General features: G+C 34.4%; 10 protein-coding genes and 1 non-coding gene across 11 annotated transcripts; 4 read left to right on the forward strand and 7 right to left on the reverse strand. All coding sequences in view use genetic code 12, as the record gives it.

The window, feature by feature from the left end:
• Positions 1 to 1,495: 1,495 nt before the first annotated feature.
• On the reverse strand, positions 1,496 to 2,599 carry RJT21DRAFT_123123 (protein-transporting protein). The gene has a single exon (XM_064882612.1). It carries the CDS (start codon positions 2,503 to 2,505, stop codon positions 1,573 to 1,575), a length of 933 nt encoding a protein of 310 aa, XP_064735874.1. The 5' UTR covers positions 2,506 to 2,599; the 3' UTR covers positions 1,496 to 1,572.
• RJT21DRAFT_123124 (uncharacterized protein) lies at positions 2,589 to 4,160 on the forward strand. Its single transcript, XM_064882613.1, has one exon. It carries the CDS (start codon positions 2,622 to 2,624, stop codon positions 4,146 to 4,148), a length of 1,527 nt encoding a protein of 508 aa, XP_064735875.1. The 5' UTR covers positions 2,589 to 2,621; the 3' UTR covers positions 4,149 to 4,160.
• RJT21DRAFT_123125 (uncharacterized protein) lies at positions 4,161 to 6,724 on the reverse strand. Its single transcript, XM_064882614.1, has one exon. It carries the CDS (start codon positions 6,588 to 6,590, stop codon positions 4,209 to 4,211), a length of 2,382 nt encoding a protein of 793 aa, XP_064735876.1. The 5' UTR covers positions 6,591 to 6,724; the 3' UTR covers positions 4,161 to 4,208.
• On the reverse strand, positions 6,725 to 7,797 carry RVS162 (Rvs162p). Its single transcript, XM_064882615.1, has one exon. It carries the CDS (start codon positions 7,703 to 7,705, stop codon positions 6,833 to 6,835), a length of 873 nt encoding a protein of 290 aa, XP_064735877.1. The 5' UTR covers positions 7,706 to 7,797; the 3' UTR covers positions 6,725 to 6,832.
• Positions 7,798 to 8,331: 534 nt separating this feature from the next.
• Positions 8,332 to 10,515, reverse strand: ROB1 (Zn(II)2Cys6 transcription factor ROB1; the record flags this gene model as incomplete). Its single annotated transcript, XM_064882616.1, has 1 exon — positions 8,332 to 10,515. A coding segment is annotated over exon 1 (1,957 nt), but the record flags the coding sequence as incomplete, so codon positions are not given.
• Positions 10,516 to 10,892, reverse strand: RJT21DRAFT_123130 (uncharacterized protein). Its single transcript, XM_064882617.1, has one exon. The coding sequence runs from the start codon at positions 10,816 to 10,818 to the stop codon at positions 10,528 to 10,530; it is 291 nt and encodes a 96-aa protein (XP_064735879.1). The 5' UTR covers positions 10,819 to 10,892; the 3' UTR covers positions 10,516 to 10,527.
• Positions 10,893 to 11,556: 664 nt separating this feature from the next.
• KIS2 (Kis2p) lies at positions 11,557 to 12,966 on the forward strand (the record flags this gene model as incomplete). Its single annotated transcript, XM_064882618.1, has 1 exon — positions 11,557 to 12,966. One exon carries the CDS (start codon positions 11,557 to 11,559, stop codon positions 12,964 to 12,966), a length of 1,410 nt encoding a protein of 469 aa, XP_064735880.1.
• Positions 12,967 to 13,006: 40 nt separating this feature from the next.
• Positions 13,007 to 13,509, reverse strand: RJT21DRAFT_123134 (uncharacterized protein; the record flags this gene model as incomplete). Its single annotated transcript, XM_064882619.1, has 1 exon — positions 13,007 to 13,509. A coding segment is annotated over exon 1 (215 nt), but the record flags the coding sequence as incomplete, so codon positions are not given.
• Positions 13,510 to 15,947: 2,438 nt separating this feature from the next.
• SEC18 (AAA family ATPase) lies at positions 15,948 to 18,641 on the reverse strand. The gene has a single exon (XM_064882620.1). It carries the CDS (start codon positions 18,584 to 18,586, stop codon positions 16,205 to 16,207), a length of 2,382 nt encoding a protein of 793 aa, XP_064735882.1. The 5' UTR covers positions 18,587 to 18,641; the 3' UTR covers positions 15,948 to 16,204.
• Positions 18,642 to 18,836: 195 nt separating this feature from the next.
• RJT21DRAFT_t137 lies at positions 18,837 to 18,927 on the forward strand. Its single transcript has one exon. It is a non-coding gene; the product is annotated as a tRNA-Val (tRNA).
• Positions 18,928 to 21,887: 2,960 nt separating this feature from the next.
• On the forward strand, positions 21,888 to 26,523 carry RJT21DRAFT_3441 (ABC-2 type transporter-domain-containing protein; the record flags this gene model as incomplete). Its single annotated transcript, XM_064884222.1, has 2 exons — positions 21,888 to 26,125; positions 26,505 to 26,523. The coding sequence occupies 2 exons, from the start codon at positions 21,888 to 21,890 to the stop codon at positions 26,521 to 26,523; spliced, it is 4,257 nt and encodes a 1,418-aa protein (XP_064735883.1).
• Between the last annotated feature and the right edge of the window lie 16 nt (positions 26,524 to 26,539).

Raw genomic sequence — 26,539 nt, forward strand, 5'->3', positions numbered from 1 at the left:
TGAGTTAATTAGATCAATCAAGCGATCTATCGTCAATCATTAATCAATATCCTAATAATAGTACTGTTTCATCCCCGTATACTAATATACTTCCAAAGATTCATCACTAACATTAACTTTCTAGAACTTTTTGTCTTTATATTTAGGTACTTATTAACTTCATTTCTTTAGAGACATTTTATAATACCCAGAGTAAGGAAAGTAATTGTACTTGTTGAAATATCATACATAAAATACTGATAGAGTCAATTACATAGAAGTATATAGATATACTAACTATTTTCTTATAGAGACAAGTGCCATTATCGTTTGTATTATTTACAGCAGCACCATCCGTTTACTGGACACCTTCATTGCAGTTTGAGGTACGTATCTCTTACTTTTAGTTAGTGGACGGTTATAATATATGTCCTTTATATATATATCTCACGATTAGTGTAGACTAACTTAAACAATATATCGAAGTATATGATCAGAAAGGAGGAAACTTCTCAACCAAAACTGGTACAGAAGCATCCAATTGGTCCTTATTAAACTTAATTTAGGATAGGGATCTTTGTATATGGTAGCGTGCCCTTTTTCTCACTCCTCCCCTCTCTCCCCTCTCTCCCCTCTCCCCCTCTCGCCTCTCACCCCCCTCCTCATTCAGACTATTTTTGCAACACCCCTGGCGAGAATGGTTGACACTCTTCTTCTATTAACTCTTTAGCATTTCACCTTTCACCGGTTCTGCTGGTTCTCTAATTGGTCTGTTATTTGTACTAATAGATCAAAGCATAACTTCACCATTGAGGACGAAACCTATTTGGGAATGGCAACTATACATTTGGTATAGGCACTGGTTCATGAGCATCCGATCAGGAGGAGCATTTGATCAGGAGGAGCATTTGATCAGGAGTGTGTTCGGTGAGCTCTAAGTTCGTCGTTTGCTCTAAGTTCGTCGTTTCATTTGTAAGTGATTATCAAGCATATAGTTCAAACAACTTACTGTTATTAGTATATTGTGAGTCATCATAGTATATGTTTAGATATGGTTGTAATACTAATTTCATAAAGGAGTCACTTATATGGTCTCCTTTCCTATTGTTTCATTTGTCGTTGTCGTCGTTGTTGGATGTCTACATTCCTCACTAGTTTAATAGGATCAAAAAGTGATCTATCATCAATCAATCACCAATCAATATTCTACTAACAGTACTGTTTCAACTCTATATACTAGTATACTTCTAAATACTTCTAAAGATTCATCACTAACATTAACTTTCTAGAACCTTTCGTTTTCATATTTAGGTACTTATTAACATCATTTCCTTTTAGGCATTATTTGACTATAAATTATCTTTGGGATCTATCAACGTTTTCTTCCTATTTTCTATTTACTAACACTTCTCTAGTCTTTATGTATTAACTCTTTTTAGGGATACGTTGCAGTTACTTTCGACTCTCTATAGTATTTTTCCTAGGTTAGTTGTTATAGAGCATCTACGGACGGTTATAATATATGTCCTTTATATATATAAATCTCAAGAGTAATGTAGACTAACCTAACATAATATACATCGAAGTAGAGGATTAGAAAGGAGGAAACTTTTCAGCCAAAACAGGTACAGAAGCAGCCAATTGGTCCTTATCAAGAAAGATTAAACTTAATTTAGGATCTATACCATAATCAGTAAATACTCTTCTTGAATCAGTATCTTGTCTAACATTAGTATAATCATATATACCTTTATATTTAGCATTTTCTTCAAATACAATATCTTCATAATGGAAATAGTCCATTTCTACTTGAGCCTCGTCTGCCACAGTACTCTTCTTCTTCTTCTTTGATTTCTTATCTTCATCATCGTCTTGAATATTAGCACCTACTAATTTGTATACTTTAGATATAATTAAAAAGTAATCAAATTCATACTTCTCACGAGCATCTTCAGCCTTTTGCATCTCTTCTAGAAGCATCTTATACATAGGAGGTACAACTTCCACTGGCATATTAATCATTCTTTCACTAATAATTAATCCCACTTTTAATTGTTTATTGGAGTTTTTAGTAGTTTGACCATTGGACAATAATTTCTTAAGAAAGATATTAAATTCCAATTGAGATTTGGTCTTATCAAATACATAATCTAATACGGATTTAATAGATGGTTTAGTTATATTATCATTTAAATTAATTACAGAAAGTAAAGCAAATGGATCACTCTCTATTCCATCAGTTTTAATAGTAGTTCCTACACTACCTTTAGTAAGAATAAGATCTGCTAATCCGGAGATATCGATCTTAGCTTCATCATCTCCAAATAATTGTCGAAGAAATGTCTTGGTGGCATGGAAGTCTACTTCAGGATTTAAGTCGAAATAGTCAAAATCTACATTAACTATTTCTTCTTCTCCATCTTCATCTCCTTCTTCGCCGTCCAATGGTTGTTCTTCATTTTCAGACTCACTCGAACTAATGTCGATATCTGAATCTTCTTCTTCTTCCACTCTTCTTTTACTCATGGCGGTGTTGGTGTTGGTGGTAATGGTGCTTTGATTAGTGGTAGTGGTAGTGGTAGTGGTGATGTTGATGGTGATGCTTAATTTTTCAGCCGGCCGCTATTTTTTTTTAGCCTGCGATGGCCGGCGTTAACCGCGCTTCGGTTAGTACTAAGTATACCCAATTAGTTAGGTTATGTACACCAATGTCTATCGTTCAGGGTTATAGTTCTAGTGAAGATGATGATACTGGAGAGACTGTTCTGGGACAACTTCCCGTATACGAATTGGAGGTCTATAGCGATCTCCAGCCCCAAACTAAGACTTCCACTAACATTCAGCGAGTTGTGGGTGGGACCATTCAACAGTCGTACTTAGACGTAGCGACGTTAAAGAAGTCAAGCCGAACATCAGCAGAGTCGAAGCAGCTTCAAAGGGAGCTAAAGAAGAAGAGAAAACTACAGAAAGACGGGGAGTGGTCATCGCCATGGGCCGAGTATGATGATGAAGAGACGGCTAAGGAAGTAGTTGAACAACAACAAGAAGAAGAACAAGAAGAAGAACAAGAGGAAGAGGAACAGGAACAAGAACAGGTAGAAGAAGAAGACACAGACCTGCTGGCTGAGTTCAAACCCCACTCAGAATTCGTAGGTTCCTCCCAGTACGATTACTTGGGTAGATCATATATGCACATTCCTCGGGATTTGGGTATAGACTTGACCAGGTCGACAAGTCAGCATGAATGTTATGTACCTAAAACAATATTGCATACATTCGATGGACATGATAAGGGAGTTACCAAATTGGAATATTTCCCGCAATCAGGACACTTGTTATTATCTGCTGGTAATGATGGACTTATAAAACTCTGGGATCTCTACCATAAACGAGAATTACTCCGAGTATATACTGGCCATACCCATTCGGTTAGAGATGTATCATTTAATAAATCCGGATCCGAATTCATTCTGTGTGGATTCGATAAACAAATACATATCTGGAATACTGAAACAGGACAAATCCGTAAGACGATAAGGGTCAAGGCACTTCCTAATACGGTAAGGTTCCATCCTCAAAATCAGAATGAATTTATTGTGGGATTAAGTAATCATAAGATTGAACATTATGATATGGATACTTTACATTATCAGGTACCCATCCAATCATATGATCATCATTTAGGATCCATCAATTCATTAACAATAATCGATGAAGGGAATCGATTTATGTCAACGGCCGATGATAAGACAGTTCGATTTTGGGATTGGCAGGTCAATATTCCTGTCAAGTTCATATCTGATCCGTCACAACATGCATTGAATGCTCCTGTAGTATACCCTGGAGGTAATTATATTGCATTTCAAAGTGCCGATAACTCTATAAGAGTCATTCAAGGGTATGGTAAATATAGGTTTAATAAGAAGAAATTGTTTAAAGGTCATTTAGTGGCAGGGTATAATATTGGGATTGATATATCTCCTGATGGTAAAATCATCTGTAGTGGAGATAGTCAAGGTCAAGTCTACTTTTGGGATTGGAAATCTGGTAAACTTATCAATAGTATTAAAGTTAGTAAAAGGCCAATTAATGGAATAAAATTCCATCCCCAAGAGCCCAGTAAAGTGGTGGCCGCAGGGTTATCGGGAGAGATATATTACTGTGACTGAATGAATGTATGTATTATATAAATGTGTCTATAATATGCATTAGTAGTAGTATTAATAGAGCTAGGTGATTGTACATTTATCCTTCTTGTATTCTTCTCTCTTATGGTTGCGATGGAACACATGATGGTGATGAGACTTGTCCTTTTCCTTTTTGGAACTAGTCTTAGTATCTTTCGATTCCTTAGTAGCTTTGGTAGTCTTAGCATCCTTTTTAGGCAGGAATGGTGCCTCCTTCTTGGAGCTTGTCTTCTTAGGCTTATCGTCCGATATGGTGGTGCTCTTCACTTTCTCAGTAACTTCATGAGTGAAATCATGATTAATATTAGAGGACATTAAGCTATTGATACTGCTGATATTGGATTTCAAACTCCATTGACTATTGCGACGGAATTGGGGACTTAAAGTCACAGACCCATCATTAGATCCGTCCTTGGCTACACTGGGTAATTCCTTATAGTAATTCTTATCCTTATCCACTACATACCAATAGTATCTATGCCTTATATCCATAGATCTTGAATCAGTAGGTAGTATATCTGGTATAGGTATACTTGAAGTAGTACTTACTGCACTTTCAAGCTTTTGAAGTGGTAACTCTTCTTCAGTATTGGATGCAGAAATGATGGGACTCAAAGTATCTTCTGCCCAGTATTTGGGTTTAGAGCCATGAGGAGGCATTACCGGACTTGATTTGTCGGTAGAAGTAGGTGTATCCTCAAGTGTCACTAATCGATAGAATAACATATAGGGCCATTCGGAGTTAAAGATCTCGGCAAAGGTCTTTTCTACAATTCGAGATTTCTTCTTCATATCATCATAGAGGTACCATTTGGCTGTATGACCTTCATCTTCCGACATATTGACATTATCGGAATCCCGTCTTACTACCGATATAAAGTGGCCCAGATTAATGGAACTGCCTCGATGACAGACTGCACTTTCAAGGATTAATCGATAATTCCCCGGGGTAACTTCATCTACATCATCCGCTACAAATTGAGGAAGATCTATGAAGGGAGGAATGATGATTCTCTGCTTCGATCGTGAAGCTTGTGAGCTAGAAGAATCATACGAGTACCGTTTCAAACAGATGGGTAAGATGGGTCTTCTATCTACAAACTCTTTAGAATTCCGAGCTATACTTTCAGGACCTACCATATCATTATTATCAGTATAGAATGGTAAGAGTCTTAAGAACATCCAGGCCGGTAAGCTTACTTCTCGAGATTTGGTAGGATCATTATCATTCATCGACCATAAGGAGATCGTAGATGATCTTGTTCTTGTAACATATCTTGTTTGAGAGCCTTTATAACTGTCGGAACGATGTCTGACTCCAGCAGGAGGTGGTGACAGTTCTTTGAGACTGATAGATTCTTCTAAATCCAATTGGTTTATGCCTGAATTGCGATTACTGGATGAGGGGAATGAGGTTACACTATTGTTTTCTGGGATTTCTCCGTAGTAGAACACTGTACCTCCAGCACCACCAGCACCAGCACCACCAGAAACTGCTGCTGCGGCATTAGCGGCATTAGCAACTTCTCTGACACTCTCAAGCGTAGCCCGTCTCTCTAGTTCTCGTTTCACATTAATGGAGTTATTGAAGTAATGTTCAAGACACTCTTCGAGCAACACTCCATCGTGAGAACTGGTGCTGGACTCCGACTCGAGTCCCTCATCTGGAATACTGACAAAGAGAATTCTTTCCTTTGATATCTTTTCATCATCCTCCTTACTGAACTTACCTCCATGTTTGATGTCGATCTTAAATGTCAAAAGTGGCATGGAAAGGGTTTCAGTTAAGAAATCAAAGATGGCTGCAGAATCCTGTTGTTTATGAGACATGGCTTCTTTGAATCCTAATTTCTCAAGTACTTCACATATTCTCATGGTAATATCGGTAGTTATAAGATTACCTGATCTTAACATATTAACATAGAGCCGTATTAATGCCGCTAATTGATCTACTAAATGATTCGGAGTTTGATTGGATACAAATAAAATTGGTTCAAAGCTCTCCAAGTTGGCAAACATAGAGAACAATAATGCATCGAGATAACACATGACATTTTCCCAATTCTCGGCTCCTACATAATGAATGAGACCTCCTAACTTATCAGATCGTGAATTAGTTAAAAAGAGTCCATCAGAACTTAGTTGAAAGAATCGTATAAGATGGAACGTTTTCACAAGGTCTCCCTGAGTGAATGGAGATTTAAGTAATGCAATGACTTGATGAGCAGATGGTACTACGATTCCCAACTGATCAAAATACTTTTGGACAGTTACTACCGAACTAGAAGCAGCATAGTATTTTTGTTTATTTAGTGGTAAAGGATCACCCAATGGATTTACGGGCCACCGACTATAACTATCAACATACCAATGCCAGAAATGACTATCGAACACTTCTTTTGGTTTGCTGTCTCTGCCAAACATTCCGGTATTAATGCTGTACCGGTTTCAGAACCAGTGGTTCAATTTAAATAAGGTTGTTGTTGATAATCCTAAATTACGAGGGTGGGGTGCGGCTACCTTACCCAATTAGGATACAGATGTACCATGCACAAATGGTAAGCGAATTTGGCAGATTTTCCGAAATATACATAACATTAACATTAACACTAAACACTAAACACTATAAAATAAAATAGAATACTATACTATACTATCATAACAATTTAAGCTCCAGTAATATTCAATTCTCTCATTTTCCCAAGTATATCATCTAATCTCTTATCGAGGTTCCCATTGGTGGCAGCCTCACGTGTTCGAGAGTCTAACTTTTTCTGAAGAGTATCGAGTTGAGAATAATTCTCATTAAAGAATCGAAGTTGAATCTTAACAAATGCTTCAAATGATGGATCTAAGAAGGGTATACGTAAGTTTATCAATTTTGGGATTTCTGATTTCAATTGCAGATTTATCTGTTGGTATACATTCTCTAATTCGGTTAATTCGGTTTGGTAATTAGCTAATTTGGTTTCATAATCTCCATTAGCTGGAGGCTTTTCAATGAGTTTCTTAACTTTACTCTTCATAGCATCGTAGTCTAATTGTTTGTTGGCTCGCTTTTTTATGGCCTCATTAATTTCAATGTAGTAGGAATTGAATCGAGCTATAGGATTTAGTACTGTTTGGTTGTAAGGATGTTCTAATTCAGCTAAACTTTGTTCACCTAATGTCTTCATTGTTGCATAGTACTCTTGTGATAAAGAATTGAATTTCTCTTTTGGTGCCGCATTAGCAGCCAGTTCAGGGTCTTGAGTATTATTATGATTATTACTTAGTGAAGGCGTAAGACTTGAAGGTAAAGCTCCATAATAAGTACTGAGACTTTCTCCAATATTGACCTGACTATTAGTAAGCATTCGAAGTGATTCTAAGTAGTGTCTCAATTCCTTCTGAAGTTTATTAGACGATATCTCCATGGTCCGATACCGCTTCTCTTCAAATTCAAACTCCTTATCGACCGTCTGGTCCATTTGTCCTGTCTTGACAAGCACCTGAGTACCGGCCCGGTTGATGGCCTTCTTTAGCCCTGTCCACGACATACTGCTGGTGAATCTGGATGACTTTGAATTGAACCGCCGAGAGTCCTTATATATATAGTAGACCAAAAGTTATAGAATTGTTTCATATTTGTCTTAGTAGGGGCCGATGGACCCGATTAGGCAAGACAGCCGTGCCGCAGTACAACCCTCTACTAGTCGGAATTCGGTGCGCTACCATATGAATTTTTCCATAACTTATACTATATTTATCTATATATCTAATCTACATAATGTTACAATCCTATCATTGGGGGAAGTAGTTGTTCCAGTTGATGTCCAAGTACTCAAAGTTCAAGAAGTTGTTGAACATTTCTGTGTCGTTCAAGCCAGCGATACTGATGTTCTGGTGAGGAGGTTTGGCTCGGCGTTGTTTCTTAGAGCCCTCTGGCTGTAGTGGTTGTCGTGCCTGTGGAGCTGCTTGAGGAGCTTGAGGTGCTTGAGGTGCTTGAGGTGCTTGAGGTGCTTGAGGTGCTTGTTGAGCAATAAACGGAGGAGCAGGCGGCTGGAACACAGGCACTTGCGGCTGGAATGCAGGCAGGAACGGTTCTATGTTGTCATGGCTCTGTTGATTGAATAACGAGTCTATCATATTCTTAAATGGCTGGATATTCTCCGGATGAGGCTGGATCATGGCTGGTGGTGGAGGATGCACCAAATTCTCTATGATGGGAGTCGTAGGCGATCTCTTATCATACGGTTGATGTTGTCGATTTCTTTCGTCACTAATCAACCGATCCATTCTAGCCGATAACACTTCGATAGGAGTCTTAACTACTATCCAAGTATTAGCATCAAACTTCTTTAGAGCTCCTATAAAGTATTGGATTTGTCCTATAAGCCTGGCTCTATCATCGACTGATTGGAATTGATTCAAGATAGCAAAGAGGGTATTGGCCATAAGGATAATAGTATAGATGGAGATGACACTTTGATGGCTATCAAAGTCTTTGAATTGACGTAGTATCAATTCAAACTCATCAATACAATTGGTGATAAGCGACAAGTCGGAATTCTTGGTGATGTTTAAGAAGGGTTTATTGAGAATAAGGATTACCACATAGAACACTAAGGGTAATCCGAAATCCTTCTGACCTGTTTGAGCCGCCTGATGGATGATCTCCATATCCCAATAATACTCAGGGTCCAAGTTGCGTCGCCAATTGAGTAATTGAGAATTGAACTGTTTGACCTTATCGAACTTTTGGAGAAAGTTGCGCTTGGAGTCTTCAAAGTTGAGGAACGGCATGGAATGGTATATGACTGGGAACATCTGTTCACAAAACACACAGACATCGACTATTCTAGCCAAATTCTTATTGTTGACATCGTTCCGGAACACCGGATAGTCTCTCTGGAAGGTCATCATCTTATTGCGGCCATAGATTATGCCAAGGAATGCATCGATGATAAAGCATCCCCAGTATAACTTATTCTTTAGTTTACCAAGTTCTTCATTATCTAGCACCTTAAAGGAATTATCAAAGCCTACATCCGAGCCCATTCGAAATGCTAGGCCAGTCAATTGCCAAGAGGTGGTCAAATTCCCCTTCCCTAAATCATGAATAGCAAGGATGACTAGGGATTGGATCCGGGGAAAAGATGAGGCTTCAAAGGAGAATTTATACCCTATTAATGAATCATTGGATGATGAAGATACGGGAGAGGCCGGAGAGTTATTGGCCATAGGTATACCTATCAGATACGAGTCACAGAAACAAAGTTTCTTCAGTAATTCATAGTAATAATTGGCTTCATTAACACTGTTTAAGATCGTAGCACCAAAGAGACAAAAGCCATAGATTAATTCCGGAGATATGAACTGATTGGTGGGGTACGAGTATAACACGCTATTGAACTTATCAAAGGACTTTTCCGAATGCCAGATATGACACAAGCGTCTATACACTTCGTAAGATTTGGAGTCGTAGATGATGAATGAGAGGAATCGCATATCGAGGAACTTGAACGATGTGGCGATGAGTTCTTGAACTCGCGACGATGTGAGCACTTGCGGATGAAGGGGGTTGGGTTCTGAGTTGGTTGATGGAGAATTGAGCGACGACGGAGATGACGAAGTAGTGGTGGCTGCTGTGTTGGAGGAGGTTAGTGATAGCGATTCGTTATAGATACTGCTGGGGCCATACACACTAACAAGACTAGCACCGGTACTTGTTGGCTGTGGATGTGGTGGTGGTGGAACTACTGAAGCTGAAGCAGAAGCTGAAGCTGATGCCGCTGCCTCAGTCTTAACGGCTATCAAGTCCGACAACTCATTCAACCGACTGGCTACCGTCACAAGATCTCCTCGGTTATCTACAAGATCCTGAAGCGTATCTCGGTACCGTTTATAGCCGTCTTCTAACGTCTGAATGTATTCAGTTGAATACCGATTGCGACGCTTATCTACCGATGGATATATGCATTGTTTCAGTTTCCTAATACAGTTGGAACAGGGAGATTTACCATCACATTTCCGTTTAATGGTTCGACATAAATTACACGAGATCGGTTGTCGTTGTCGTTGTTTGGAGATTTTGGAGATTTTGGAGCTGTCGTCTATGGGCTCCTGTTTTATGGATTTCATGAGAGGGAGGAATTCTGCAGGGGGTGGATCATTGGGGGTCAAACAGGACAGTACGGCTGAACAGTCAGTCAGTAGTTGGTGGAGTTTAACGTTGGGTTAAGCCAGGTGTGGGGGATTGGGGAGTAAAAAGGCTTTTGAATCAGGAAAACTTCTGGTTGGAGCACTGGTTCCTGATTAGGACAGGTCTTTAACAGCTATAGTTATTATCAAGAAAGATTTGTCAGTTATTTAATGACAATTATATGGAATTAAGTGAAATTAAAGCTGGTGATAGCAAATAATGTCGCAGATTTACGATACTGGTACAAAAAGGAATTTTGACGTTGGAGTGCATGAAACACGACAAGCACCGAGTGAAGTTGGACGACATTTCATTACTCATATGAATTTGTAGGTAACTTGAGGTCTGGACCCATGCCGCAGTAATTGGAGAGACCCCGGTCCCCAACATCACCCCACAGAGTAGTACCCCTCGCCCACATTGCCCGTACAATGTTAGTATGTGTAGACGAGAAGGAAATTCCGGCATGATGTAATGGTGTGTTAACTATGGCATTGTGTATGAGTTAACTATGGGGCGTATTAACTATGAGTGTGTTAACTATGTATTATGGTTATGTATGTGTAGTATTAAGTATGTGTAGTTATCAGTAGTATTTTTTTCTAGTTGCTATTTATCCGTAGTCCCTTACCAGTAATCATTAACTAAGTATTAGTTTAGCGAATAGTGATTGTCGTGTGTCACTAAATTCACGTTACCCCAGTCTAGTCATCCATATGCTTAAGAGCCCATAGATTCCCACCATTAATACCTTAACCATTTACCATATCCATTACCATCACTAATTGTTTCACCATGGGTAATGCTACTTCAGCCACTAGTCGGAAATCTACCGCTACAGAATCATATAGAAAGTCAACCGCTCACACTAATCATAATGATCTTGATGAAGAGTTCAGTGATTTGATATTACATCAAGTTAAATCTGAACCTATTCCATCATCCACTAACACCAACAATTCTACTAACAATTCTACTAACTATACATATCATAATGATAACGATGATTCAGCTCATGCCATACAAGAAGAGTATCCCGTGCCATACAATCAATTCTCTAATGACTTAATAGAAGATGAATATAATGAATTGAATGATGGGATTCTCGATTCTGATGCTCAAGAAGTGTCAAGGAATATCTTACCCAATGAAGGAGAAGATGATGATGATGATGATGATCATAACCATAACCATAAAGAAGATGCTATGGATGTTGATGAAACATTTAATCCTTCTCATCGTCAACATACTCATACTCCTACACCAGATTTATCTAAAGTAGATTTTACTAAGATAACTCCTGTCATTGATCCTTCAACTAATGCTGCTAATGTTGAAGTTAAAATTGATGAATCATATGTTCATAATAATTTTAATGATTCATCAATAATTCCTATACAAAATTTATTAATCCCTGTTGAAATTAAATGGGTTAATTCAACCAAAGAACCCATTAATAAAATTTCAATTATTGGATCATTTTCAAATTGGAGAGATGTTATAAAACTTAATAATTCAACAATTCATCCTAATGAATATATTACTACCATTAAATTACCTCTTGGAGTTCATAAATTACTTTATATCATTAATAATGAATATCGAGTAAGTGATCAATTACCAACAGCTACTGATCAAGAAGGGATCTTTTTTAATTGGTTTGAAGTTATTGATGAATGTCATTTATTTAATCATTCATTAAATCAACCTAATCATATTGGAGCATCTTCTGATTATGATGCTAATATAATTAGTAGAAATATTCATCATCAACAACAACAACAACAACAACAACAACAACAACCATTATCTGCATCTATGTCAGCTGCTAGTTCTACATCGATAGTGGCTGGGAAATCAGAAGTAGAGAGAATTAATAAGAAATCAACGAGTTTTCTTACTAAGATTTCTAAAGAGATGTCTAATTTTGAACATGTAGAATATGCTGAAGATGAAGATATGAAGGAAGTTAAATTACATGAAGAATTACAGAAACATTCTCAGAATTATCCTTATGGACCTCCACCACAAGAACAACAACATCATCATCATCATCTACCACCACAACCACAACCACCTCAAACAATATCTACATCATCGGTGGGTGATTCATCTAAATATTTACCTTATGAAAGTGGATTATTAACTACTTCAACATCTTCACTTCATATTCAACATGTTAAACCTCCACTTGAATATTCTAATGATATTCCTGATATGTTTGTTAATTATGAATTCTTTAAGAATAAAACTAATTATGAATTACCTGAACCTCCTCAATTACCTGCACATTTAAATAATGTTTTATTAAATAAAATTAGTAATTCAACTAATTCTCAATCGAATTCAAATTTACCTTCAACTATACCTTTTCAATTACCTACAGTTGGACAAATTAATAATATTCATCATCATAAACGTCCACCATTAAGACGAGCTGATAGTTCATATTATGCATCTAATCGTGAAGCTTCTCATCTTTCAATACCAAATCATGTCATATTGAATCATTTAATGACCACATCAATTCGTAATGATGTATTAACTGTGGCATGTATCACTAGATATTCAGGAAAATTTGTCACTCAAATAATGCATTCACCTGCTGATAAGTAGAACTTTTATCTATCCAATATACAATCTATACCATACCCATAAATAATACCTAAACCTAAACCTAATACCTATAAACCCAAAACAATACCTATACCCATAAAACAATACCTACCTATAAAATCCAAACCTTTACATAAACCCATTAACTATTTAATCATTCTATTTAATCATTAATCTCCTTTCTTTCCTTAATCTAGTTTGCATTAAACTATAAGCTCCTCGTCTAACAATTACTTCTAAATCAAATTTATTCAATTCCGGATAAAAAGTTCTCGATAATTTATATAATGTATCAATTACTCCTTCTCGATATTCTCTTGTTGTACCTCTAATCCATGTTTGATAACCTAATTTAAACAGACAATAATTCTTAAACATATCTAAAATATTAATTTCAACTTCTTTAGTTAATATAATATTAAATTGATCAAGTCCTAAGATTTTCGATAACTCATAAATATTTAATCGACTGAAATATCTATCACTGTGAAACTGTAAAGATTTACTATCAGCAGATTCAAATGATTTAGGGACTGTTGTTTGTAGTTTCTTTTGTTGTTTATTCATTGATTTAACTTCTCGAATATCTAATTCATGAATATTAGGATTTACATTATAAAATGAAGGATCATGAAACAGTTTTGTTTCTTTAGTATGGGCGAAATTACTCTTTTTATCTTTTGATAAAGCATATCTTGCATCTAACTTTCTTACATGTAATGGAATAAATCTAGTAAATTTTAAATCATAAAATTCAGGACTAAATGGTGGTGGTAATGCCGTTCCTCCTCTTAATATATGATTAGTTTTAATTTCAATATCTTCTCCAATTGGTCCATTTAATTCATTATTTAACAATCTAGGACTCTTAATAATATGATTAATTATTTCTTGATATTCTTGTCGTTTTCCAAAGAATTTAAATTTAATTATGTTTTTCCTTCTTGTTACATTTGGCCTTGGTTTATTATTTGAATCAGGTTTCCTACTTCTTAGTTTATTAATTGGAATTTTAGGAATACTGGGAGTAGGACTTAAATTCGAAGTTAGAGGATGTAATTGACATTCATTAGATTCATCATTTATGGTTGGAATAAGTAATTTAGATCGATTATGGATATATGGTCTTGAAGTTGATTTGGGAAAATCTGCAGCTAATGCTAAGAATTTAAGTTCATTTACACATTTTCTTATTGGCTTTCGAGGTTTTGAAGGTGTTCTTCTAATTGGTTTACGTTTTCTCTTACTCCTACTTTTCTTAATGTGAGGAGATCCTGTTACGATATCTGATTGGTAAATATGAGGAATTTTAATTATAATTGAAGTTTCTTCTTTAGCTTGGGGTGATGGCAATGGATCTTCTTTAACCTGAGTTAATGGCAATGGAATTTCTTCGATTTGTGGTGATGATGGAGTTTCTTCTCCAACTGGAGGAGATGGCAAAGATTCTTCTTCATCTATAACCGTTGCTAAGGATTCTTTACTTATAGTAGAACTTCTAGATATTACTATATCAAATGGATCATAAGTAGTAATTGATTTATAACCTAAGGTTATGTCGGATGGAGCTTCTAATTGTTTTAATAAATCTAAATTAAGACTTAACTCTTTAACTTTTAAATCTAATTCTAATTCTTCTAATTCTTCAACAATTGATTCATCAATTGATTCATTATCACTATCAATAATAGTTGATTCCAAAAATATATCTGAACTTGGATTATCAATATCATAAGAGCATTTAATTGATTCACTAATTTCTGGTTTACTTAAGAATCCACAAGGATCAAAATTTGGGAAACTAGTCGAATTACTTCGAGATGATTTAGTTGACCAAACTGATTCAATATCAATTGTTGGTGGTAATGGTCCTAATAATGATGGATTTAAAGTATTCAGGTGTTGTTTCCTTTCTAACAGTAAGAAATTATCTAATACAACAGTTAAACTTGATAATACTCCTGGTTTAACTACAGAATCAATCAAACTATTTACGGATGTTTTAGTGGTAGATACAGACATGGGAGTAGACATTAATGACATTACGTCATCCATATGGTAATCTTCTTCCTCCTCTTCCTCTTCCATCTCTAAGTGTTCTTCTTCCTCCTTCTTCTCATGTCTAAATGCTTCTAACTCCAGATCAGAACATGAAGAAAGTGGTGGAGATGATGGTATGGGGAGAGAGTGCTGGAATTGTATATCCGGCGAGGTATCTCCTTTGTCATCCATATTTCTTAGTTAATTAAAAATTTGGAAACCAGGGGAATTCTAGAGGATTTGTAGGTCTTTATATAGTAGTGATATGGGGTGCGGAAGGAGGAGAGGTTATTAAAGGGAGACATTTCTGTTGGTATATTATATGTAATAGTAAATATTTTTTATGGTGGGGCTGATAGGATGCAAAATAAAAAAATAAACTTTATTCCGTTTACTTGATCGAGATTTATTTTTTAGGGTGAAAAATAAGAAAAAGAAAATTAAAAAAAATAATAAAAAAATTAAAAAAAATTAAAGAAAAAAAATTAAAGAAAAAAAATATGAAATATAGTTAGATCTGGAGAATTAAACGAGTCTGTACTAGTGATTGTCATAAATCAATTAGAGTACTTAATTGTGCTAGTGGACTCGAAATTTATATTCAGCGTAAGTTGATTCATTGCTTAATCTTTTGATTCGAAAAATAATTGCCATGTAATATAATTGAACTCAACTATTACTACATGAACATTTCGTAATTGATCTTATCTAATCATTCAGTTGCATATGGTAACTCTACATAATAGAATTGATTCGTAATATGTTACCCACACTGCGAGGGGTTTTCCTTAGCTATCTCCACAATCCATTAATTGTGATATCTCTCCCTAAAAAATATCATTTCTCTAATTTTCTTCCTGTGCAAAGTTAAGATTTCCGTTAATATTTATTAACTTTATTAATTCGCCATACATCAGGTATCTATAAAATATCATATGTTCCTTGAATTATCAAAAGAGTATCTGAAATTCTTATTTGGTTTAATCGATCACAGTTCCCTCCTTAGTTCGCTAAACTCAGAACTTATCGCTCGTTTCAACCCCCCTATTGACACATTACTAAAAATAATTACTTCTCCGCTGATCTACAAATATTTAATCAATGTGATATTAACTTCAGTTTATATAACCTGTATATTATTTTATTAAGTGTATTAAAGTATATTGGGAAATTTAAGATGACATAATCATATCTATTCTTAAATTTGATTAAGTTTGGGTACTAAATTAAGTACCACATCATCAACACTATAATCATCTGTATTATTAACCATTAATTCATCAATTAATTTCTTTACTCCAATATTAATTTCATAAGAAGAAATTTGATTCAAAATTTCTTTTCTTTCCGATGAAGATTTAAAGGAAATTTTATCCATAATCTTACTAACTTCTTCAATAGATTTGATTGGAGGAATTGCAATTAAATCAGTAAATGCTTCAACTAAATTCATTCTCTCTAATACTGTATATTGACTGGTAGTACCAATAATCAATAAACGACGACCCTTTGGTGGAATCTTAGTTAAATAAACTAAGATTAATTGTAAAATATCATTTGAAAATCTAGGACCAATAGATACGTAATTAATTAATGTCTCTATCTTATCAATCACCAATACATTTAATGGAGATTTATAAACATCTCTAAAAACTGTATCAATATATTGAATCTTTTGACCTTCACTTCTACCGACAATACTTTCAGCAGATAACATCTTTACAAATGGAAAATCTGAATTTAAAGCTAAAGTACTGGCAATAGCTGTCTTACCCACTCCACTAGGTCCAAATAATAATATAGATCTTAAAGTTTCAGTTTCATTTGATTTAACTAAATTAATAATTGATCTACCCTTATCAAATATATTAGAAATACTCTCATTGAATTGAATAATACCATGTCTAGCTGCTAAATTCAAATCTTCTTCATCAGTACCAAATGCTGGTTTAATTTCATTTAATGCTAATAAGAAATCATTTCTAGTTATTTTCATATCAGAAATAGTTTTATCATCAATCTTAGCAATCGCACCTGATTTAGTATGTCTACTAATAGCAAATGATTTTGCTGAATTACATAACCCTTCAATTTCAGCCCCTGTGAAATTTTTAGTTAATGCACTCAATTCATCAAAATCAACATCAGATGTTAATATCTTATTCTCTCTTAATTTAGCAGTATGAATTAAAAATATATCTCTTCTACCCTTTTCATCAGGTAAAGCAATTTCAATTTGAATTTCAAATCTTCCCGGTCTTAACAAGGCCGAATCGATTAAATCTAATCTATTAGTCATACCTATAACTAAAATATTATTTAATTGATCAACACCATCCATTTTAGATAATAATTGATTAACAACATTATCACCAACCCCAGTTCCATCAGATCTAGCTGAACCTCTTTGTTTAAAAACAGAATCTAATTCATCAAAGATAATAACATGTAAATCAGAATCATCACCTTTTTGTCTAAATTCATCTTCAGCTTCTTTAAATAATTTTCTAATATTATTTTCAGATTCACCAACATATTTACTTAACATTTCTGGACCATTAACAATCTTTGGTTCTTTACCATTTAACATTTTACTTAATTTTCTAGCAATTAATGTCTTACCTGTACCAGGTGGTCCAAATAATAATAACCCTTTACAATGTTTAATTTCTAATTTTTCAGCAATTTCAGGTGGTAAAATTCTACTATTGAAAGCTCTTCTAAAAATATCTTTAAATTCATTATCTAACCCTCCAATACCTAAATCTTCTAATTTAAAATCTGGATTTATAATTTGCTTTCTAGCTTTTGGTCTATGATGAGAAACTCCATATTTTAATCCCATTAATGAAGCAGGTTTAACTAAATTAATTAATGAATTTTCATATGGGAAAAATATAACTTCAGTTTGTCTTAAAAGTATTCCTTTAGATGATAAATCAGATGAATCATTAATAGTTGGTAAATTATCCTTTTTACTAATATCAACTATTTGAACAGTATTAACAATAAATTGTAAAATAATTCCTTTAAAATCTAAAACAAATAATTGAGTAGGTTGTAAAATTTGATTTTCACAAATACTTCTGAAAACTTCAACTAATTCTTCATGATTAATATTAATATTTTTTGCTTTACCCTTTGATCTAAAATCAACTAATATTTCTATAGAACCTAAATATTGATTAGCCAGTTTATTTTGGAATATATTATATGATTCAGCTTGAACACTTTGCTTTATAGACCATTTCCCCCATTCTCTACAATGAAATGGTAATCCAATAACTCCTTGGCCAAGTAATTCAGTCTTTTCAATTGTACAAACATAATGGCCATCAAGTAAAATTGGTGAATGATCAGCAAATTGTTGAAAATCAATCGGATTAACAGCAATACAATTGGTTAAGGCTATAGAATTGGTTGGACAATTATCTACAATAAATGATTTCTTGAAATTAACAGGTTGTTGGTTAGGAACTGAACTGGGCAATTGAACATTAGTTGGACGACTATGAGTAATTGAGGGTTGGCCAGCTCCGGAAGGACTGTTACTAACTTTGTGAAATCCAAACTTCTCCATACTCTACTATTTATATCTGATCTTCACGTTGTAGATGCTAAATTTCGGAACTAATGGGTTGAAATCAATTCATAGTTCAAGTTGCTTTGGACTTCTCGAGAGTTTATTATATGGTGTATTATATGCAGTGTGCTTATCTTGTATGCCGGATTGTAGTCTTATATGTAGGAATTTTTCTATTCTCGTGACTTTTCTCACGTGATACAAACGCTCTGCGAGCATGTTAAAATGTTCATCAGCAAGAATTTTGAGGTTAGTAGTGTAGCGGTTATCACGTTTCGTTTACAAGCGCTCAGCAGTAAGCACCGAAAAGGCCCCGAGTTCGAACCTCGGCTAACCTAAAGTTCTATTTTTTTGCATTTCTTACACTTTGAGTTGCGAAGCTAAATGCAGATTATTCTTATGATCTATAATTTTTTTATCAACTACAGTACTAGAAATTTTAGTATTATTGACATTATAACAGCAAATATGTACATTACAAGATCCTGAAAATAGAGTAATCGTGCTTGGATTATCTTAATTTTATAATGTTGCTTCTTCCATTTTTTATAACTATTTCGCAACAATTTCTGAAACATGTTTAATAATCAGCAGATGTTATGAATATTTCTTATACATCAACAATTAGTAAACACAATAATATACACTCTATTTGATATATTATTATTCGATTAAAAGCCAATAATATATACTTGCTTTTTGTCATGACCACCTTACTATAATAATATTTCTACCTACACAGATCCTCTTTTTGCTTTTACCACTGAATTCTGTCTATGCGAGCATTAGATTAGAAGTTTTGCAACATTCTAATTATTTAGGATAATTAATTAAACACGTCATATATAATTTTGATTTATTTGAATAATTGACGAATAGCAATCGCTATATATAAGACAACTCTAAACATCTGGTATTCCAAAATACTCCATCTTAACTTTTATGGCTTTGTTTTATAAATATTCTTTAATGGATTTAATATAACATCTTGAACCTAACTGATAAATTTCACCGTTTACTTTATTTGATCAATAGGTTCTTATATTCTTCATCTTTGGAAGCGTTAGAGTCGAATACCACTGAAGCAAATTTCTTACCATACAGGGCTTCTTTTCCCTAAAGAATTCAGTAAATGACGCCAATGAATATTTAATTAAATATGCCTCTTCTACCAGCCGTAATACACTCTCTATCATTGCTATTATTGGGTGATACCAATTACTCTGGGAGTCATTAAATTTCGATGATATATAAATATATATATATAAGCTTACACGAACGATAAGTTGTACCAGAATTCATTCTTAATATTGATATTGCAAGCATATTGTTAGCAGTACCATTCCCTATGAATTGTTCAAATCTTTCAAATTTGTTGTATCACATGGATATAAACAAGGAGACTAAAAGTAACATCAGAAATGCAGTTCATAAAATATATAATGGTTTAAGATCTTATAAGTGAGAGTGTAATCACAGACCCAGAAGTTGATAGAATCAATAACTTAGTGGTTTCTCGGAGTTATGCAAATACGTTCTGCGGAAATAAGGCATTTATTTTAAGGTATCATTTTCCAATCATACTGAGAAATTCTATTGTATTTCAGAGACGAAATGATGCACCAATATCCAGCAATGTTTTCATAGTATTCCATCAGTCCAAATGTTCCAATTGCTGTAATTTTTATTCTCTTTCCGAGACTCTTAGTCTTCTAAAAGTTAGCCACCACTATGTTCGAATTTTTGCAAGTATATATATATATATATTACAATGATTTAGGGCCACTTTAATTCATCTTATGGTGATGTTGACAAGTAAATCTTCAAGATTTTAGAAAAACTGGCCAGTTCTGTATTATCATTTTTGGTTAATATTTGACTCTAATTTTGGGAATTGGAGGCGGGAAACACCTACCTGTCTTAATTGCTCTCCAAGGAACTCGAAGCCTTACAATTAGTGAGTAATTACAAAGAAATCACAAGAAATAAGTGTACTAACTCTGTATGTAGTTCATTAGCCCCGTATGTAGTATGTTAGTTATTATATTTAATGCATAAATTAGTGTCCAACTAATTTAATTCGCCCATCATAACACAAATAGTCTGCATTCCTAGTATCCACTTGTGAAACTATATCCTCAATATTCAAAAGAGTTCTGAAAGATAAGAAAATCTATTTGTGCATTCCAGCTTAGACAGTGTATTATATATTTTCTCTCAAACGTCAATGAACTCAATTGGTGGTGAGATGCATCACAAAAAAAAAAAGATTATTTTTTTGCAGCAAATGGTGAGGCTGAATCCAAAAGCTCCATGGAAGTTCGAAGATGTTTTTGCTTCTATTTTTGCTTATACATCGATTTAGGCAGACATGAATTGTAGGATCTCTCCCAATCTTTGAAAAAAAGTATATGTAACTTGCATCTACCTAATAAGTAATTTGATTTTTAGAATTGACAGTCTGATAGGCAATTGATTAACTTAAGGGGGTGATAGTCAAGTAATTTCTACTTCCTAAAATACTAGAATTAACCTGAATTATCTCCTTTTTGTAAATCCTTTCACAGAATTAAACAATAGAAATCAATAAATCAACTTTTATGGTAAATTCAATTTAGTGTTCGAAGTTAGTTATATGTCCGTAAATTCTCAGTGAGCCAGCTTGTATCTCATTCGCACTTCAACACCTACACCACCCATTTTTTAAATGCCACGTTGAAATTATATGTAATTTGAACCTTCTATTAGCTTCTAAGACATTCTATAGATTCACTTTAGATCAACCAAAGGCCCACATATCTAATTCTTATTGTTAGTAATCAATAATAATATACAGGTGCGCCACTATAAATTAAGCTCATCTATTGCTCTTATCCTTAACTCCTACAAATGCGGCGTTAACAATTCAGTGCACATAATGGAGATAGTGCGCCATTCGATAAAATGCTGCAAAGTTTGATTTACGAGTCACAAAATGGTGTTAAATTCTGTATAACAAGAGACTGTTATTTCCGTTCTTGTCTATGAAATTTCGTATATAACTACTAAGAATCGTTATATAATTGATAGTAATAAGACTTAAACATCTGAAATCAATTGGTTGGTCACAATAGTTGATTTTTTAATTCAAATTACTATCAACTTTGTTTAAAAGTAAATACTAAAGCGGGATCTCACTCGAACTGTATTTAATACTTTCAAATAGAAGTAAAAGTATCATCTCTAAATATATTTTATTAGTGAGTATTTATAACATATTGCTATGACTTCGAAAGATCTGGAGTTAAAACTGTCCCAAATGAGCGTAGATGGGGACGAACATCTTGTGAGTGACTTTAGAGGAAGGTTTAATGATCGAAATGGTGATTCTTTTGGTGAAGAAGAGGACAGAAATTTAAGATTAATTAAAACTGTTACCAATAATGAAACTGGTGTGTTGGATAGATTAGAATCTTTATCTCGTCAATTGTCTACTCATACGACTAGAGATGGAGATTTTAGAATTGATCCTAATGATTTTGATTTATATAAGATATTAGAAACTTGTATAAAATTATTTGAAAAGGAAGGTATTAAATTGCGACAATCAGGAATTACTTTTGAAGATTTATCTATGAATGGTATTGACATGTCATTTGATATTGTTTCAACCATCGCTGATATCTTTAAAGGTCCCTTTAGATTAGTACAAAAAATCTTTACAAATCATAAAACTTCAACTCATAAAATTATTCAAAATATTAATGGGTTAGCTAAAAGTGGTGAAATGGTTTTGGTATTAGGTAGACCTGGATCTGGATGTTCTACTTTTTTAAAATCTTTAAGTGGTATTGATTTTGATTTATATACTGGAATTGAAGGAGATATAAGATATGATGGTATTTCTCAAAAGGATATGTTGAAGCATTTCCGATCCGATATTATTTATAATCCGGAATTAGATGTTCATTTCCCTCATCTATCAGTAGAGCAAACGTTAAAATTTGCTATTGCATGTAAGACTCCCAATGTTAGAATTAAAGGCGCTACAAGAAATGATTTCATTAATACCTTAATGGAAATTTTAGGAACTGTGTTTGGGTTAAGACATACTTATAAAACCAAAGTTGGTAATGATTTCATTAGAGGCATTTCTGGTGGTGAACGTAAAAGAGTTTCTATTGCTGAAGCTTTAGCTTGTAGAGGTTCAATTTATTGTTGGGATAATGCTACTAGAGGGTTAGATGCTTCTACTGCTTTAGAATATACTAGAGCTATTAGGACTTCTACTAATCTCTTAAATACAACTGCCTTTGTAACCATTTACCAGGCTGGTGAAAGGATTTATGAAACATTTGATAAAGTCACTGTACTTTATAAAGGTAGACAAATCTATTTTGGACCGGTATTGGAAGCTAAAGCTTACTTCGAGAGATTGGGATTTGAAAGTTTATCAAGACAATCTACTGCTGAATTCTTAACTGCAGTTACTGATCCTAATGGTAGATTCCCTAGAAAGGGCTGGGAACATAAAGTCCCTCAAACTGCTGAAGAGTTTGAGGATTGCTGGTTAAACTCCAAAGAATTCGAAACTTTAAAGCAAGAAATAGCTGAATATAACGAGATTATCGATGCTGACAATACCCACAAGATATTCTATGAATCGATTAAACAAGAGAAGATGAAGTATAGTCGTATCGATTCAAGATACACTGTTAATTATTACCAGCAATTGAATTTAACTACGAGAAGAGCCTTTCAAAGAATTTGGAATGATAAGGCTTACACTGGTTCTATGTTATTTGCTGGAATGGCCCAAGGTTTAATTGCCGGATCTCTTTATTACAATACTCCACCAACAGTTAGTGGAGCCTTTTCAAGAGGTGGTTCTATATTCTTTTCAGTACTTACTGTGTCATTAATGTCCTTGGCAGAAATTTCAGCTGCATTTGCTTCCAGACCTATTTTAATGAAACATAAGAACTATTCATTGTATCATCCATCAGCTGAAGCCATTGGTAATTATGCTACTTCAATTCCCTTCAATCTTTTGTTATCTATTATGTTCGTATTGCCCCTTTATTTCCTTACTCATCTTAAGATGGAAGCAGGATCATTCTTCACCACCTTGTTATTTGTTTATTTAACATCAATAACTATGACAGGACTTTTCCAAGCCGTTGCTTCATTAAATAAAACAGTTGCTGGTGCAAATGCATTTGCAGGAACTTTAGTATTGTCAGTTTTAATGTATTCTTCATTCATGATTCAAAGACCTTCCATGCATGATTACTTCAAATGGATCTCCTATATCAATCCTCTCTTATATTCATTTGAAGCTATCATCTCTACTGAATTCCATGGAAGAAAGATGGAATGTGATGGTATGTATTTAACCCCTGGTGGTCCAGGCTATGAGAACTTAGCTAATGGTACTCAAGTTTGTGCTTTCAAAGGTTCTGTCTTGGGACAAACATGGGTTCTGGGAGATGAATATTTGAAGGTTGCCTTCACTTATTCATTCTCTCATGTATGGAGAAATCTTGGTATAATGATTGCATTTTTATTATTCTTTCTTTTTGTTAATGCTTGTGGGTCTGAATTCATTAAGCCAATCATTGGTGGAGGTGATCGTTTATTATATTTAAGAGGTAAAGTACCTCAAAATTTAGTTGGTGATATTGAAAGTAAGGGTAATACCCTTAATGAAGAACAAAAGAATAATTTTGCAGCCGATGATGATCTCAAATCTAAAGATACATTTGTATGGAAGGATGTAACTTATGTTATACCATATGATGGACTGGAACGGACTTTATTGGAGAATGTTTCTGGATATACTGAAGCAGGAACCATTATTGCCCTTATGGGTGAATCAGGGGCTGGTAAGACTACATTATTAAACACATTAGCCCAACGTATAGATATGGGGGTGGTTACTGGAGATATGCTTGTAAATGGGAAACCACTTGATAAATCTTTCAGTCGTCGAACTGGATATGTTCAGCAACAAGATATTCATGTGTCTCAGTCTACAGTAAGAGAGTCTTTACAATTTGCAGCTCGACTCAGACGATCCACATCAGTACCAGATTCTGAAAAGTTGGCATATGTTGAAAAGATAATAGGAGTCTTGAATATGGAAGAGTATGCTGATGCAGTTGTAGGGGAGAGTGGATCTGGATTGAATGTGGAACAAAGAAAGAAGTTATCTATTGGTGTTGAACTTGTAGCCAAACCATCTTTGCTTATGTTCCTTGATGAACCCACTTCTGGTTTAGATTCTCAATCAGCCTGGTCCATTGTTCAATTATTAAGAAATCTTGCTGATGCTGGTCAATCGATTGTGTGTACCATTCATCAACCTTCAGCTACTCTATTCGAACAATTTGATAAATTATTACTTTTACGAAAGGGAGGTCAAACCGTTTATTATGGTGATATTGGTAGCCATCTGGCTACTGTGTTAGACTACTTTGAAAGAAATGGAGCTAGAAAATGTGGAGATGATGAGAACCCTGCTGAATATGTATTAGAAGCCATTGGTGCTGGAGCCACTGCCACTACCGATTATGATTGGTTTGATATTTGGAATAGATCACTAGAGAAGTTGGCTTGTGATAAAAGACTAGATGAAATAGCCGTTGAATCTGCCCATAAGTCAGAATCAGAGTCATCTAATGAAGTTAAACAATTAATCTCCAAGTATGCTACTCCGTACTCATATCAATTTTACCATGTGTTAAAGAGAACCCATGTAATCTTTTGGAGAGATCCACAATACTTTGCAGCTAAACTAATGTTAGTGATCATGAGTGGACTCTTTATTGGATTCACATTCTTTGGACTTAAACATACATTGACAGGAGCTCAGAATGGGATGTTTGCCAGTTTCTTGTCAGTGGTTGTATCTCTTCCAATAATCAATCAGGTTCAAGAAAAGGCCATTAAAGGCCGGGAATTGTACGAAGGAAGAGAAAAGCTCTCCAAAACTTATACTTGGTCACTCATGATCTTGACACAAACCATTCTAGAGATTCCTTACTTGATTTTTGGAGCCACCATGATGTTTGTCTCATTATACTTCCCCACTCAAGCTAATACTTCTGGACCCCATGCTGGAATGTTTTACTTAACTCAGGGAGTATTTCTTCAAACGTTTATAGTATCCTTTGGATTATTAGTGCTCTATATTGCTCCAGATTTACAAACTGCTGCCATCATTGTTTCCTTCTTATACACTTTCATAGTGGCTTTCTCTGGGGTAGTCCAACCCGTCAAACTTATGCCAGGATTCTGGACATTCATGCATAAGATCAGTCCTTACACATACTTTATTCAGAATCTTGTGGCATCCTTCTTACACGGAAGAAAGATCACCTGTTCCGAGGTGGAATTGGCATTCTTTAATCCTCCATCTGGTCAGACCTGTGGGGAATATATGTCCAAGTTTCTTGAAACCAGAACAGGTTATTTGACTGATCCTGAAGCTACTACTCAATGTGGTTATTGTCAGTTTTCAAATGCCGATGAGTACTTGTTGACTATTGGAGCTAAGTACTCATACCGTTGGAGAAATGTCGGATTCTTCTGTGTGTTTTTCCTCTTTAATGTCTCCTTTGTTTTGGTCTTGTATTATATCTTCCGTTACCGCAAGTTTTCCTTTAAGAAGAAGTGATATTACTGAGTCATTTTGCAGCCATTGGCACAATTGGTAGCGCGGATGCTCTATTTAAATAATTATGTATATTGATATATAAGAATAAGATAATAATAATAATGAGAAAATAATAATAAGATAATAATAATAATGAGAAAATAATAATAAGAAAATAATAATATAATAATAATAGTAATATAATAATAATAGTAATATAATAATAATATAATAATAATATAATAATAAGAATTAATAATACTGCGTATGACCAGCCAGAGCAGGAGTGGTTAAATAATACAAAACATAAGGAT

The sequence above is a fragment of the Scheffersomyces amazonensis genome (assembly GCF_036850825.1).
Source record: "Scheffersomyces amazonensis strain UFMG-HMD-26.3 chromosome Unknown RJT21scaffold_8, whole genome shotgun sequence".
Classification (NCBI taxonomy): domain Eukaryota; kingdom Fungi; phylum Ascomycota; class Pichiomycetes; order Serinales; family Debaryomycetaceae; genus Scheffersomyces; species Scheffersomyces amazonensis.